The sequence below is a fragment of the Emydura macquarii genome, unplaced genomic scaffold (genome assembly GCF_026122565.2).
Source record: "Emydura macquarii macquarii isolate MOO-44397 ecotype Brisbane River unplaced genomic scaffold, CSIRO-AGI_Emac_v2 contig_38, whole genome shotgun sequence".
NCBI lineage: Eukaryota > Metazoa > Chordata > Testudines > Chelidae > Emydura > Emydura macquarii.
Window position 1 is genome coordinate 55202 of NW_027130175.1, and position 16097 is coordinate 71298.

Consider the following 16097-nt stretch of genomic DNA (forward strand, 5'->3'; position numbering starts at 1 on the left):
TTCCAGTCCTCTGGAATCTATCCCATCTTCCATGACTTTTTTTAAAATAATCACAAATGGCTTAGATATCTACTCAGTCAGTCTCCTGAGTATTCTAACTTGTCTAAGTAATTTTTAACTTGTTCTTTCCCTATCTTAGCCTCACATCCTATGTCATTTTCACTGGCATTCACTATATTAAATGTCCAATCGCTACTAACCTTTTAGGTGAAAACTGAAACAAAAGTCATTTAGCACTTCTGTCATTTCCACATTTCTGTTATTGTCCCCCATCCCCATTGAGTAATGGGCTTACCATGTCCTTAGTCTTCCTCTTGCTTCTAAAATATTTGTAGAATATTTTCTTGTTACCCTTTATATCTCTAGCTAGTTTAATCTCATTTTGTGCCTTGGGGTTTCTCATTTTTCCCTACATACCTGTGTTATTCATCCTTTGTAATTTGGCTTAGTTTCCACTTTTTGTAGAACTCTTGAGTTTCAGATCATTGAATATCTCCTAGTTAAACCAGGGTCAAGGAATTGAGTTTCTTTGCTACTATTACAAGACAAAGACCTCAGTCCTTCTTTGGGATTAGGAAGTACCTGGAATAAAATGTATTCATATTGAACTCCCCTGTACAATGATCCCTACTTCCTTAAGAGAGATCTTCTGCTCTCAATAGGCTCACATGAACGATTATTCTGACTTGGGATGGATGAAGGGAGAGAACTAAATTAGATAGGGTATCTTCTGTGTATTATTTCTAATATCCATCTCTCTGGGATTATAGCACTCTAGCTGTCATAGAAATGACATGGGAGTATTCAAATGAGGTGGGTAAGAAATGTCTCAAAATTGTTCAACACTTCTCAGGACTCATATGAAACAAGAGGCCTGAGAGGCCTGTTCCAGATGTTGACACTGGGGTTTGTTTACTCTTTGCACCGGATTTAAAAGATCTCCTTTGCTGATGCTGAGGATGCAAATCATCTTCTGGGCTGTTGCTATAGTCCCAAAGATCTGGCTGTAAACCTAGTATTTTTCATGCTCTCAAACTCTCATCCATCCTATTACTAAATGATTTATCTACTTTAAAGGGAAGATTCTACACTTTAGCCTTTGTTTCTGGATGGCGTCCAGATGATCTAAAGTTGTCATTTGAGAGTTATGGCAGAAGCTACTGCTCTGGCAAAAGTGCCAGAGGCATCAAATGCCCTTAAACCATGTTTTTTGCAACAAGTTGTTCTTCCGAAATGAGATCATCAGCCAACTTCCTTTGATCTTCAGGGAGTGATTTTATAAATAGCATCATCTATTCCCACAGGTGGTATCAGCATGTCATCACAGCTTGACAGCCACTCTTTCTGCTAATCATAGCAGAAATAAATCTTTTCTATCCAGAATATCCATCATCTTTCCTTCCTTATCAGAGGATGTGGAATGAATCTGACAACCCTCAGACCTCTGGGCTGCAGCCTCTATCACAAGTGTCTTTGGAATTGGGTCTATGTGAAAATCAAGGAAGCCATATGCAGTAATTGCTGGCATGTAAAATTAAAAAGATCAAATGAATTTTTACACTAAAGATTGAGGGAAAGATGAGAGATGCATAGGATTGCATCATTCGGACAGAGACATCCCTTAGAGGAGGATTTATAAAAGGGGATATTCTATATACCTAGTAAAGAGGAGAGGATAGACCTGAAGAGAAACAGTCAAATGAAGAAGAGTCCCATTCAATTACAGCACATGAAGGTAGACAAATGCATATTGACAAACTTCATTACTGCTTGTATATAACTGGAAGAAGTCTAAATACTGAGATGGGTTCACTTGAGACCTTATTATTAAATGAGGATATTGATATAATAGGTATCACAGAAACTTGGTGGAATGATAATTAATGGGGCATGTAATAGAATCATAGAAGAGTAGGGTGGAAGGGACCTCAGGAAGTCAGCTAGTCCAACCCCCTGCTCAGAGCAGGACCAACCCCAACTAAATCATCCCAGCCAAGGCTTTGTCAAGCTGTACCTTAAAAACCTCTAAGGATGGAGATTTCAACACTTCCCTAGGTAACCCATTCCACGGCTTCACCACCCTCCTAGTGAAAAAGCTTTTCCTAATATCCAGACTAGACTTCCCCCACTACAACTAGAGATCATTGCTCCTAGTTCTGTCATCTACCACCAATGAGAACAGCCTAGTTCCATTCTTCCTGGAACCCCCCTTCAGGTAGTTAAAGGTTGCTATCAAATCCCCCCTCATTCTCCTCTTCTGCAGGCTAAACAAGCCTAGTTCTCTCAGCCTCTCCTCATAAGTCATGTGCTCCAGCCCCCTAATCATTTTTGTTCCCTCTGCTGGACTCTGTCCAATTTGTCCACATTCTTTCTGAAGTGGGGGGCCAAAACTGGACACAGTACTTCAAATGTGGGGAATAGAGGGGAAAAATCACTTTCCTCTATCTGCTGGCAATGCTCCTAATATTGCAGCTAGATGATATTGAGAACGATTATATTCTTTCTGGGTGTCTCAGCACTCTTTCCTTTTTAAAGTGAATGCTTCCCCATCTCATGAGGTCTCTCGTAGCACCTTCTGTAGCCAAAGAGGACTCCCAAACCACTTAAGCAGGTATTTTCCCAACTTTCCCAAACCACCTGTTCTCAAAAGTCAGCTGCCTTGTGTGCTAGGAGCCACACCAAATCTCTTCTGTGGCTTCCTGGGCTGAGGAAATGTGTAGGATCCAGCAGCAGGGGAAGTAGGGCACAGTGAAACTGTTTAGATATTGCAGTGATAGATGTTCTAGAATAACCATCCTAATATATAGGTGTGATATAAAAATTCCACTGTTTAGACAGGACAAGCTCAGGGAGAAGGGAAGATTTCCAGCACAAATGAGGCAGTGTCCACCAAAACTGCAGCCACACCCAGCAGCCACATTAACTCTCCCTCCTTTGTGGCAGATCCCGCTTCCCAAAAAATTCTGTTACCTAGTCCCCAGATGGCAATCATTTAAGAAATGGCCAATTTCCTAAGAGTTAATTGATTCTACTGTGTGCTTTTGTAAATAATAATGCAGGTCTTGCCTTTGCCAAATATAGCTTTGCACTGTCTCTCGTGGCTACGACATCTCCCTTGGAAACAACAGTTATTGTCACGACATGGAGTTCCATCTTCTTTAAATACATCCTCTGGGCACCAGTTTGAAGTCCCATTGCAGTACTCGGGAAGATCACACTCTCCGATACTTTCTCTGCATATTTTCCCTTGTCTATGAAACTGTTAAAATAATAAAACAAGGAACTGGATGTGATTTCTCTCTGGAGGCCTATTCCACAAGCCGCTATTTACCTTCTTAAAATATATTTGTTTTAGGAGTAACAAGAATGAAAAAGCCACCTGCAGTAGCTTTGCCATTTATTTTAACACTGATCAGGTAAGAGGAAGATGCAACATAAATACTCCTTGTGCTGTTTATTAAGGAGTACACCCTAATTCCAGAATTAAAAATATTTGTGGTTCTTTTTCACTCCCAAATGTTGATAAACTCTTCATGCTTTTAATCAATAACAATCAACAAAAGAAAAAGTAGTTTTTGCCCCTCTACTCATTTTTTTTCCATGTTGAATCTATTGAAGCTAGAGTTGGGGTCACTTACCCAGAAGTTGGATTTGTCATTCACTGGGGAGAGGGGGATGGGACCCACCTATCAATTTCCTCTCCACAATGAGTACTTACTAGAAGTACTATTACTATCTGTAGCACCTAGGAACAACATTCAAGGACCCAGACTATTGTGCTTGGTGCTGTACAAACCCAGAACAAGAATACAATCCCTGTCCCAAAGAGCCAGAACCCAAGTATAAGACAAGTGATGGATACAGACAGGTGGGCGAGCATACAAGGAAACAATCTGACAGTATTGGACAGCTTGATAGGCAGTGGTCTCAACTCACCAGCAGCCTAATTGTTGGCAATTTTTTGGTAGGCATTAAGGAAAAGAAAAATTTTGAGTTGGGTTTTGGAGGATAATTACTTAGTTTTATCAATGTTTATGGAGCGCTCCTCCCAAGCATAGGGGGCAGCATGGGAGAAAGCATGAAAGTACTTGTTTGAAAATTTAATAAGTGGGCAATAGAGGCTGGCATCATGCGTGGATTGGAGTTGAGCACTGACCGCTCGATAGCAAATGACAGATGACATGATGGGTATTGGCCATGAAAGGCCTTGAAAATGAAGACAAATAGCTTATATTTAATGTGATAGAGAAGAGGGAGCCAGCGGAGGGACGCAAAGAGATGGGTGACATGGTCAAAATAACAGACTAGGAAAATGATCTTTGCAGCAGCATTCAGAAAGGTTATGAGTGAGAAAACACTGCATTTGTCAAGACCAGAGACAAGGATGTTGCAGTAATCGAGCTGTGAAATGATGAGAGCTGGGATGAATTTTAGGTGTGTGATTGGATAAGAAAGGCCGTATCTTAGATATACTATAGAGAGAGAATTGGCAAGGTTTACAAACTGATGTGGGGTCCTAGAAAGAGGTACAAGTCAAAGATGGCACCCAGGTTACAGGCCTGAGGGACAGACAGGATAGTGTTGTCCACAGTGATCTAGAAAGGAAGTAGTGGGAGGGACACCGTGGGGGTTGGGAGAAAGAGATGAATAACTCTATTTTAGCCATGTTGAGGTGAGCCATGAGGCCTCCTTTTTCACCTAGTTGTCTTCCTGAGGTAATAGCGACCAAAAATTCTACTTTCACGGCAAGATGTAGTAATGAGCATGTAGCCAATGGTTTGAACGGAAGTCTCAAGAATTTTTAGTACCAAGTTTAAGTCCTATGTTGCAGTGGGATTATGGACTTCTGGGTATATATTCTGTAAACTGGTGAGGAAACATTTGGTAATGGGATGTGTAAATAAAGACATCCCTTAGATTTGTGGTGGAATGAATTGATGGCTGCAAGATGTACCCTGATGGAGCTTTTGGTATTCCCAATGATTTCAGCCATGATGGCCTGCACATGTCTGTGGCAGTTGTTCGTACCGCTGTGTCAGTGACATTGAAGGATGCTTGCAATCCTGTACAGGAGACAAGATACCACTCGGTTATCATAGCTGTGAATTGTTCCCTTCTATCCTCTGGCAGGTCATTGATGAATTTGCTAAACTTATTATAGTTGTCATAATCGTATTTTGTTATTACTACACTGTAGTTCACTATCCTGAACTGCAAAGTTGAAGAAGAGTACACTTTGCAGCTGAATAAATCAAGTCTCTTCCACTCCTTATCATGTGGGGTGGATTTATATTGGGTTTGCTTTCCTTGATTCTCTGCCTCTACCACTAGGGAGTTTGGAGGAGGGCTAGTGAATAAAAGTTCCATGCCTATAGCAGAAATGTAGTATATTCTATTGACTTTTTTACATGTTGGTGGGGCAGTGGCTGGTATCTGCCACACGACTTCCGCTGGCTCCAAGAATGTGTCATTTATTGGTGACACTATTTTGGTAGTGGAGGTTGTCTGAAGTATCTGAGGTAATTTATGCTGGTTCTCAGATACTTCCTCAAGGGGAATCTTTTGGCTCTGAGTCACCCTCTTGAAGAGCTCTTGGAATTGTTTAAAGTCATCGGCTGTGGTGACAGGCGGTGGCATTATGGCCTTATCAGGCGACAATGAAGAATTGTGTATGTGTCATGTGTGGAACAGCTTCAACAGGAGACGTTAAGAAAGACAGACACCAGAATATCCCATACCTCAGTGGCTAGGGCACTCTTCTGTAATACAGGAGACCCAAGTTTAAATCACATCTCCACATCACCCAAAGGGGGGAATCATACATGAGGATTCCAGGAGAAGATCATAACCACTGAGCTAAAGGTTATAAGGGAGTTCAACCCCCAGCATTTTGTAATTTTCTCCTCCTTTGCTTTTGTCAAAATGCTGAAAGTCGAAAAAAAATTGATTTGAGGTGAAATAAAACATTTAATTTGAACATTATTGAAACATTTTTAAAAGTACTTAAACATTCAGTCTACTATAAAATACAAAACCTACTATAGGATTTTCTTACCTGACATTTCTTGCAGCAAAGTCCAGAAATACAAGCAGCACCTGGCTTTATTGTACAATTGGATAGGCAACAACCACTCCGTAGGCACACCTTCAAGTACAAAATGAATAGCACCTCTCCATAAAAATCCATTGTGGTACTCATTTGTAACAAACACCGCTTTTACCACTTATTGTTTTATTTCAAAAAGCAACAAAGATCAGTGAATTTGAGAGACAAATTCTCATTTCTTACCATAGTTCGAATTACATTAAATTTTTTAAAACTATTATTATTATTAGTATTACCTATTTCTTCTACACAAAGAATCCAAAGAAAATACTATCATCAAGAGGGGAAGCATGGTCCAGTGGTTAGGGCAACAACCTGGGACTAAAAACACTGGGTTCAATTGCCTGTTCTGCTGGAGCCTGGACAAGTCACTTAGTTTTACATTGAAAAGATTGTGAGGTGCTAGAAATTAAAGTGATGTGGGTCACGCATGTACCATAGATATATGTAATATTTCTAATGGTTTTAGGATATGTACAAACAAAATAAAATAGTTTTATTTTAATGTAAACTTTTAAAAGGCATATTAACTAGTACACTAGAGTAGTACAAAGAAGCCAAAATGTACTTGTGAACCTATCACTGAATTTATAATGGACTTACTGGCTTGCAGGGTTGTGTTAGTGAGACTGGTATTAGGTGCTATTAGGTATGGTGATAGTACAGTCCCTGAGTCCTAAAATTTAAGGGCACCCCCTGTGCTCCTGCATCAGTTCTCCTGGCTTTGTTGCCAAAATGGGAGTGGTGCCAAGGCAATGTTTTAAAATAGGAGCCTTTTAGCACTGATGTCCAACACCAGTGGTGACGTCACCAGATGGGGTGGAACCTTGGGGGCGGGAGGAGATTGGTCAAGGTGACAGTTGGAAAGTGGATCTTGAAAGAGGGCGATCTGGGTATTGATAGGGTTGTCATAGGTTAGACTTGCCTAGAGAAGGGCTAAGTGAAGAAGGGTTAGAAGAGCTCTGAGAAGGGAAACCTGAAGAAGCTGAAGAGAACTCAGCTTCATGTCCCCTAGCCCCAGAAGCTTTTCACATAAGTAGACCATGGTGGGCTTTTCAGTGCAGAGCTTTGTAAGAGAAAGCGAGGGACTCCCAAAGCCATCCTAGTAACCTGGCACCAAGGGTTGGTGCTGAGAGGTGACATCAGACACAGGTCACAGCACAATAAGTAGGTATATTTATAAACAATTCAGAAGCTCAAGACTGACTTATATAGACAGGGTAAGATAAAAAAAATTCTGCATGTAAAAGTATTTCTTTAATCCTCCAGTCCCTTGATAGATTGTATTTGTTCTTGGTGCAATAAATAAGATACTTTGGTTTCACTAACTCTAAGACTAAGCCTGATACATACTACTAAGGCCTGGTCTACACTAAAAAGTTAGGTTGACCAGCTATGTCACTCAGGGGTATGAAAAAACCACAACCCTGAGTGACGTAGTTAAGTCGACCTCACCCCTGGAAGAAAAGATGTAAGACAGACAAACACAGAATTAATTTAAACAAAGAGGGTTTTATTGATACCACTGACCAAATCAGGCCAGAAAAAGGAACCCAGAAGGTACAGACACCTCCACATGCTAAATCCTGAAGACCAGCCGGAATGTGAGCCCTGGTCTGCACTAACCTGCAGATTCGGCGGCAGTCGACAGGATTTACGCAAACTACGCAGAGTAGTTTGCGTAACTCACGTCGACTGCTCTGCTTCCCTTCTGCACGCTGTCTTCACTGAGCTACTTGAGGAAATGGTTTTACTCAGTTGACTTCCTGATAGATTGAGCGGGTCTACACTGATCACTCAATCCATCCAGAAAGATCGATCTGGCGGCGGCGACTTTACCGCTGTCAGTACTGACATACCCTGAGACACTTTCTCTCTTTTTCCACCCCCACCTCTAATCTCCCACTGCATATCCTCTTCCTTCCCCATCTAATTTCTTCTCTTTCCCATTGCTCTTCTTTTTCCTTCTGTTTAATAAGAGCCTGGCTTAACTGGCCAAGACTGGGTTATGTTAACAATTTTGACTCTTTGGGCTCATATATTCCACTTAAATTAGTACAACAAGCCTATTATGGAGATGCTCATAATGACTTCATAATGTAGGTTGAGTTCCACTTTACACTTAAAGTCAGGATTCAACTCTTTACTATAGAATCCAGAGTACTTATAAGGAGCTGGCCGTGGACTGTAATGCAAGTGTGTGAACAATATCTCATTCAGAAACAGGAGGATCTCTGGCTGGACAAGCACAGCAAGGGGAATTCCTGAAGTGCCATGTTTGCTGAAATTGGGACCAGTATAGTTGGGTTCAGAGGATTCAGATCAATAGGCAGGGGAACAAGATTCAAGAGCCCATCAGCTTCATAAGTGCAGAGAGAATTCCCTTTGGCTGAGTCCAGTAGCAAGCTCTACAGGCCTTCCTCTTGTCCACTGCTCCTCTGGGAACCACTCCACTCTGACAATGTAACTGTACTGCCTGCTCACATTCACTGATGCAGACTCGAGTGAAGAGTTTCACTCATGATATAATGGACCTTCTCGGCTCATGACTGACCTTCAATGGGAGGGCCAGTGCCTTATGTTCAGGATAATAGTCCTGTTTGCAGTAGAAGTAAGGGGACAGTACTTAGAATCATAGAAGATTAGGGTTGGAAGGGATCTCAAGAGGTCATCTATTCCAACCCTCTACTCAAAGCAGGATCAACCCCAACTAAATCATTCTAGCTAGCGCTTTTTCTGACCACTCCCTCTGGGATCCAGGGCTAGTGCCACTAGTGGGGTACAGAGGAAGAAGCAGAAGAAAAAACTATCAGTTGCCTTTTTGTGTGTATGATTAATCCATCACTCTTTCTTCAGATTAGTCTACTGTGTACAAGACTTGACATTCACACAAGTGGGGGAAATCTAATTTTAAACACTAGGACCAAATAGGTGAGTTCCATGCACTCTGAAGACACATAAAAACGCAAGAAGCCAACCTGTGCAGGACAATGAACTGGCCATGAAAAGTCAGTCTGGAAAATAGATGTAACCATCAGAGGAGTGAGCTTAGACAGCTTTCCAATAGAAGTAATGGGGGGCAAATTAACTAGTTTTAAGATGGAGCTTGATGGGATTATATGAATGGGTTGCTTGTGATAGCATAGGACTGGATGCTTTGACTTCTAGTGCTATGTTCCACAGAAACTACATCCCAATGGCTGAAGTAAATGTTGCACCTCACCAGTGGAAGTCCACAGGCCTCTGGAAAAAGGACTTTCTGTGGCCATGGGGGATGGAGGCTAAATGTTTTATATACAAAGGGCTTGATCCTGTTTATAGGCAAGTAATACATACAGTAGAATTCAAATAAGAAATGCATACAAAGTGGTGCCTCATTATACATGACTTCTGTTGACTTGACCGGAAGCAGAAGGCTTTATGATCAGTCTTAGACCAGACTCATAGACTTTAAGACCAAAAAGGACCATCACGATCATCTAGTTTGACATTCTGCACGAACATTGCAGTCCACAGAGCCTCACCCACCCACTCTTGTATTAGACCCATAACCTCTGGCTGAATTACTGAAATCCTCAAATCATTATTTAAAGACTTTCAGTTACAGAGAATCCACTACTACTACTAAATTACCCTAATTTAAACCTGCAAATGACCTGTGCCCCGTGTTGCAGAAAAAGGTCAAACCCTCCCCGGCTGCCCGGTAATTTGACTCAGGGGAAAATTCCTTCTCCACCACAAATATGGTGGACATTTGGACCCTCAGCATTTCAGCAAGACCAAACAGCCACACATCTGGGAAAGAATTCTCTGTAGGAACTTAGATCCATCCCCATCTAGTGTCCCATCCTGGGCTGTTAGTGATATTTGCTACTAGCAGTTGCAGATCAGCTAAATTCCATCATAGCCAGTATCATCCAACCATCTCTTCCATAAACGTATCAAACTCAGTCTTGAAGTCAGTTAGGTTTTTTGCCTCCACTGCTCCCCATGCAAGGCTGTTCCAGAACTTCACTCCACTGATGGTTGAAAGACACCATCTCATTTCAAGACTAGACTTGTTGATGGACAGTTATATCCATTTGTTCTTGTGCCCACACTGGTGATTATATTAAACAACTCCTCTCCCTGCTATTTCTCTCTGATGTATTTATGGAGAGCAATAATATCACCCCTCAGCCTTCTCTTGGTTAGGCTAAACAAGACAAGCTCTTTCAGTCTCATAAGGGAGGTTTTTCATGCCTCTGATCATCACCCCTTCTCTGCACCTGTTCATCTTTCTTAAATATGGGAGACCATAATTGTACACAACATTCCAGATGAGGTCTCAGCAGTGCCTTGTATAATGGTAATAACACTTCCTTGTCTCTACTGGAAATAACTCTCCTGATGCACCCTAGATTCACATTAGCCTTTTTTCACAGCCGCATCACATTGGCGGCTCATAGTCATCCTGTGATCAACAAATAAACCCAAGCCTTTCTCCTCCTCTGTTGCTTCCAACTGATAAATCCTCAGTTTATAACAAAGAATTTTGTTGTTAGTCCTCAAGTCCATGACCTTGCACTTTGCACTATTAAATTTCATCCTATTTCTATTACTCTTCAAGGTCATCCAGATCTTCTTGTATGATATCCTGGTCCTCTTCCATACTGGCAATACCTCCCAACTTTGTGTCATCTGCAAATTTTATTAGATCACTTCCATTTTTGTGCCAAGGTTATTAATGAAAATATTAAATCAGATTGGTCCCAAGACCATTCCATGAGGAACTCCACCAGAAATCTCTCTCCAAAATGACAGTTCACTTTTCAGTATGATTCGTTGCAGTCTCCTCTTAAACCAGTTCCTTATCCACCCTTCAATGCTCATATTAACCCCCATCCTGCTCCAATTTAAGTCATAATTTCTCATGTGGAACTGTATCAAACTCCTTACTGAAATCCAGGTAGAAGAGATCTACTGCACTTCCTTTGTCTAAAAAATCAGTAATCTTCATAAAGAAAGAGATCAGGTTGGTCTGGCATGATCTACCTTTTGTAAAACCATGTTGTATTTTATCCCAATTACCATTTTCCTCTATGTCCTTAACTTTCCAAATTTGTTCTAAGATCTTGCATACAACTGAGGTCATATTAAGACTCCTGTAGTTTCCTGGATCAATGTTATCCTTTTCTTAAAAATAGTTGTAAAATGGGGAAATGTATTCCTGTTTTTTTAAAAACATCCTCATAAAATTCATTGTGCACTCAGAGTAATTCACCTTGTACTCAAAGCTGTAATTTTGTTGTGCACATGCTGTGTTCTTCATATGTAATAACAAAATAATTGAATCACTGCTTTAAATGCAAAACTCAACTCAGTCTTAACTATGGAACCATGAACACCCCTTCCATCATAAAATCATGTCTCATGGAGTAGTTTTGAAGTTGGATAATACAAACTTATTAATTCTTCTGTAAAATATGCATAAAACTAAAGTGTTTCATTACTAACCTCATCCATGCCACAGTCACATTCCTCCTCATCTTCTATAACACCGTTACCACACATCTGTGTTCCAAATATTTTCTTTTCTGGTATGTTAAGAAGGCAAGTTTTTCCTGGTTTTCTTATCATGTTAAAATAGTCTGCTCTGGAGCAGTTACTGAATTCTGTGCACATTATCCTCCTGCACAGGGAGAAAATATCTAATAAGAGAGAGCACTTTAATCTGTACGTATATAAAAATCTAATAGCTGGAAATTAAAACTAGACAAATTCAAACAGAATGGAACTAATTGTTTCATTCAGGGCATATGATGGATGCACAAAGATGTAATGAGAACCTTAAATGTGTCATTTTCCTAATTTTAAAGTGCTTGACTTTGCAATCCAAACAACATTCTTGAAGTAGAAACATGCATTACCTTGTAACCATCCACCTAGATGACATTTGGAAATCTGATTGAAAATGAAATGAACTTCTCTAATACACAACAAAGAATGCAGACAAACTGGCTATGAATTTAGGTATAAAATTAGACTGGCTACGCTTGGCTCAAAAATAACACTGATGATTATAATGTATATATTGTAGCATCACATCAATCCTGTACTACATTTTCAATGGAATATTCTCTTCTTAACAAATTAAAATTTAAATGAATTAACCTATTTTTGATTTTATAATGAATGACAGTTTAAAAAACAAATTCTTTACCTGGTCATTCTTTCCTGTAGACTGATTCTATTAGTATAGACCAGATTGGTCATCATCTGATACATGCAAATCAGCTTGGAACACACCAGTAGTAGTTGAGAATTTTCCTACTCTGTCACTGACTGCTCTCCCTTTTTCTCCAGTAAAATTTTTCCCAAAACTATAACTTCAGTTTAGGTTAGCCAGTAACTGAAGTGTGGGGGATGTGCAGTTTTGGACTTTGTCCACAGAAAAAATTCCCAGGTGAGAAATTCTTTCTTCTGCATCCTGCGTCTAACATGAGGAGAGACCAAGCTATTTTGAAAGGAATAACCTCTCTCCCAGCAGGGGCTAGGAGGGAAAAGAACAGTCAGAAAAAACTAGACATCATGACTTTGGACAACTGGGAGGGATGTCCTAGAAAGGACCTATGAAAGGCTATGTTAGAAAAATGAAGGTTACTTACACCTGTAATCAGGAGTTCTTCGAGATGGACTGTGCATATTCACACACATGGGATGCTCTGACCAGTGGAACCTGATCTAGCAATGCCTGTTGGAGAACTCACACACCTCCTTAGCAGACATTTAATGTTCCATGCCCAGGGTATAAAAGGGGTGGCTCTTCAGCCACCTCAGTTTCCCCTCTCCCCCAGTCCCAGGTCCCTTGGAAAATAGGATTTCAAGGAAGAGGGGAAACATGGGTGGGACGTGTCCATCTGCATACATGGATACATTCTGCTATCTACTTTGATAGCCTCTGAGTAGATATAGTTTTGCCTTTTGTGCATTCTGACACTGATAACAAGAGCTTGTCTGATTTTCTAAAGAGTTTCCTTCCATCTAGATATAAGGTTAGTGCCTGTCTGACATCCAGAGTGTCGAGTGCGGCTTCCTGTGTATTATTATGGGGTTTCCGATAAAAGGTAAGTACATGAATAGGTTGATTCATATGAAAATCTGATACTATTTTTGGTAAAAACTTTGGGTGAGGTCTAAGTGATCTTATCTTTGTCAAAAATCATGTAAGGTGGATGGGCCATGAGTGCCCTGATCTCCCCTACACAGCGGGCCAATGTGATGGCTACTAGAAAGGACACTTTCATAGACATATGGAGAAGTGCTAGGTGTTCGAATGGTGTCCTAGTAATGGCCCTTAGTACTAGATTTAGGTCCCACGGTGTTGTGGGGGCACATATGACTGGAAATACCCTTTGTAGCCCTACCATGAATGATTTTATCATTGGGTGAGTGAATACAGTTGTGTCATTGATCTTGTGAAAGATTGCTGATAAATTTATTTATTTGTTTATTGCTTATAAATGTATCTTTAAGGAGCTAATTGATAAACTCAATTTTTTTAGTTCTAGGATATATTCCAAGATAGTCAGAATGGATGATGATGCAGCACGGATTTGTCTGTCTTTGCACCATGACTTGCATCTATATTATTTCTGCAGGTAAGTTTTCCTTGTTGGTTTAAATTGTTCCGAGCATTCTAGTTCCTCTGGGTGGAACCAGTTAGGAACCATGCCATTACATGGAGCTTCCGAAACTTGGGGTAAAAAATCCAGCTGCTATCCTGGGATAGGAGATCATATGAAAGTGGGAGAGTGATTAGTTTTTATGTTGACATCTGCAGTACGTTGGAATACCATGTCTGTCTGGGCCATGTGGGTGCTATCACCACAATCACCTTGCCTGATCTTATTTTGTGGATGGTTCTGGGTATCATTGGGATGGGTGGAAATGCATATAGGAGATCTTTGTTCCAGTTGAGGAGAAATGCATCCCCCATTGAACCTGGTCCCAGTTCCGCCCTTGAACAAAAAACAGGCATTTGTGGTTTTGTTTTGTAGCAAAGAGATCGACAACTCAATGAAAACTGTCGAAAAATGTTTTTCAGGATATTGTTATTCAACTCCCACTTGTGATTCTGGCCAAAGTGTTTGGTGAGGGTGTCTGCAGTGGTGTTCTGGCATCCATGTAAGTATGTCACTGATATGTTGATGTTGTGCTTTATGTACCAGTTCCACAATGTCATTGCTTCAGTGCATAGGCAGAGGGATCTTGCTCCTCCCTGTCAATTGATATAAAACATGCACACGTTTATTATCTTGTTTTTTCTGAATGGTAGAAAATGATGGTAGGAGTTGTGAACTACTTGGAGTTCTAAGAAGTTTATGTGCAGACTGGTTTTAGTTTCTGACCATCGAACCTGTATTGTATGATTGTGGAGATGCGTTCCCCACCCTAGGAGTGATGCATATGTGGTAATCATGAGTGATGGTGGTTGTTGTGAAAATAGGATTCCCATCGTCATGGTGCTCTCCCTAGTCCACCATAGTAGGGACTCTTTGGCTTTGCTCGGCATTCTGTTTAAACTGTGTCTGTGTGGTCTGTAGATCATAGTAAGCCATTTCTGAGGCAACACATATGTAGTCGGGTGTACTGGACCACGAATGTAGCGACCGCCATGTGTCCTAGGAACTGCAAGACAATGAGTGAGATTACTGTTGAACTGTTTCTCACTAGTAGTATTAAAGGTCTATGACGACGTTGAATCATGCAGGTAATGATGCACTGGCTATTATTGAGTTCAGGTCTGCTCCTATGAATTCCAACTGTTGTGTTGGTTTAATGTTTATTTGATTCCTAGTTTTTTAAACAACGCTATCATTTGACGTTTGGCAGTCGAATAGGTATGGGAAGATTGTGATCCCTTCTCTTCACAGATGTGCTCCACTATGGCAAGCACCTTGGAGAAAACCCTTGGTGCCGGAGAAACATCAAATGGTAATATCTTGTATTGGTAATGATTCACAGACACTATAAATCTGAGAAAACCTCTGTGTGCAGGGTGGATAGTGATATGGAAGTAGGCATTCTGAAGGTTGAGGACTGAACCAATCCCCTCTTCACAGTGCCGGTATTATGGTGGACAATGTGACCATCTTGAATTTTTGTCGCCTTACAAACTTGTTTAATGACCTCAGATCTAATATGGGTCTCCATACTCCACTCTTTTTCTGGATAACAAAATAATGGGAATAAAACCCCTTCCCTCCGTGTTGTTGTGGAATGTGCTCTATTGCCCCTATGTGTGGGATGTGTTTTATTTCTTTTTTAAGTAATTGCATGTGAGATGGGTCCCTGAAGAGGGACAGAGAAGGGGGTTGGGTTGGAGGAATGGATGTGAACAGGATCGTGTATCCCAACTCGATGATCTCTAATACCCATTTATCTGAAGTGATTGTTGCCTACTTGTGATGGCAATTTTGCAGGCAGAACTCGAATTGGGTGGTCAGTGATAATGGCACCAATTGGTGAGGGAGGTTTTTCAGATCCTCGACTAAAGCTTCAAATCTGTTGCTTAGTTGATGTTCCTTGAGACGTCAAAGATGTTTGTTGAGCTTGTCTGCGTCTTTGTGGTCTTTCTATACCTCTTTGTGGCTCGTATTGTCTATGCTGTGAATAGTACAGTTATCTATGAGCATATGGTTGAAATCTATATTGTTTTTTCCTCATTGCAGGCGTGTAAATTCCAAGGGTTTGTAATGTCACTCATGAGCCCTTCATTGAGTGAAGTACCTCATCAGTCTTCTTGGAAAAAAGCTGAAATTTGTCAAACGGCAGGTCTGCTATTTTTGTCTGTAATTCCCTAGGCAGGCCAGCAGAGTGGAGCCACGAGGCTCTGTGCATAACAATCACCATGGCTGTCGTTCTGGCTGCAGCATTGGCTATATCTAGTAAAGCCAGAAGAGATGTTCAAGCAATGAGTTGTCCTTTTTTAATAAGTGATCTGAATTGT

General features: G+C 40.8%; 1 protein-coding gene across 1 annotated transcript in view; it reads right to left on the reverse strand.

Annotated features, from left to right (window-relative positions):
• LOC137165356 (disintegrin and metalloproteinase domain-containing protein 29-like) overlaps positions 1-16097 on the reverse strand; it is an 89962-nt gene that overhangs the window by 35279 nt on the left and 38586 nt on the right. The window contains exons 4-6 of the mRNA XM_067566634.1: positions 11603-11777; positions 6056-6145; positions 3067-3259 (exon numbers count right to left, since the gene is read on the reverse strand). Of these exons, the coding sequence (XP_067422735.1) occupies positions 3067-3259; positions 6056-6145; positions 11603-11777 (458 nt within the window). The remainder of the gene's footprint in view (positions 1-3066; positions 3260-6055; positions 6146-11602; positions 11778-16097) is intronic.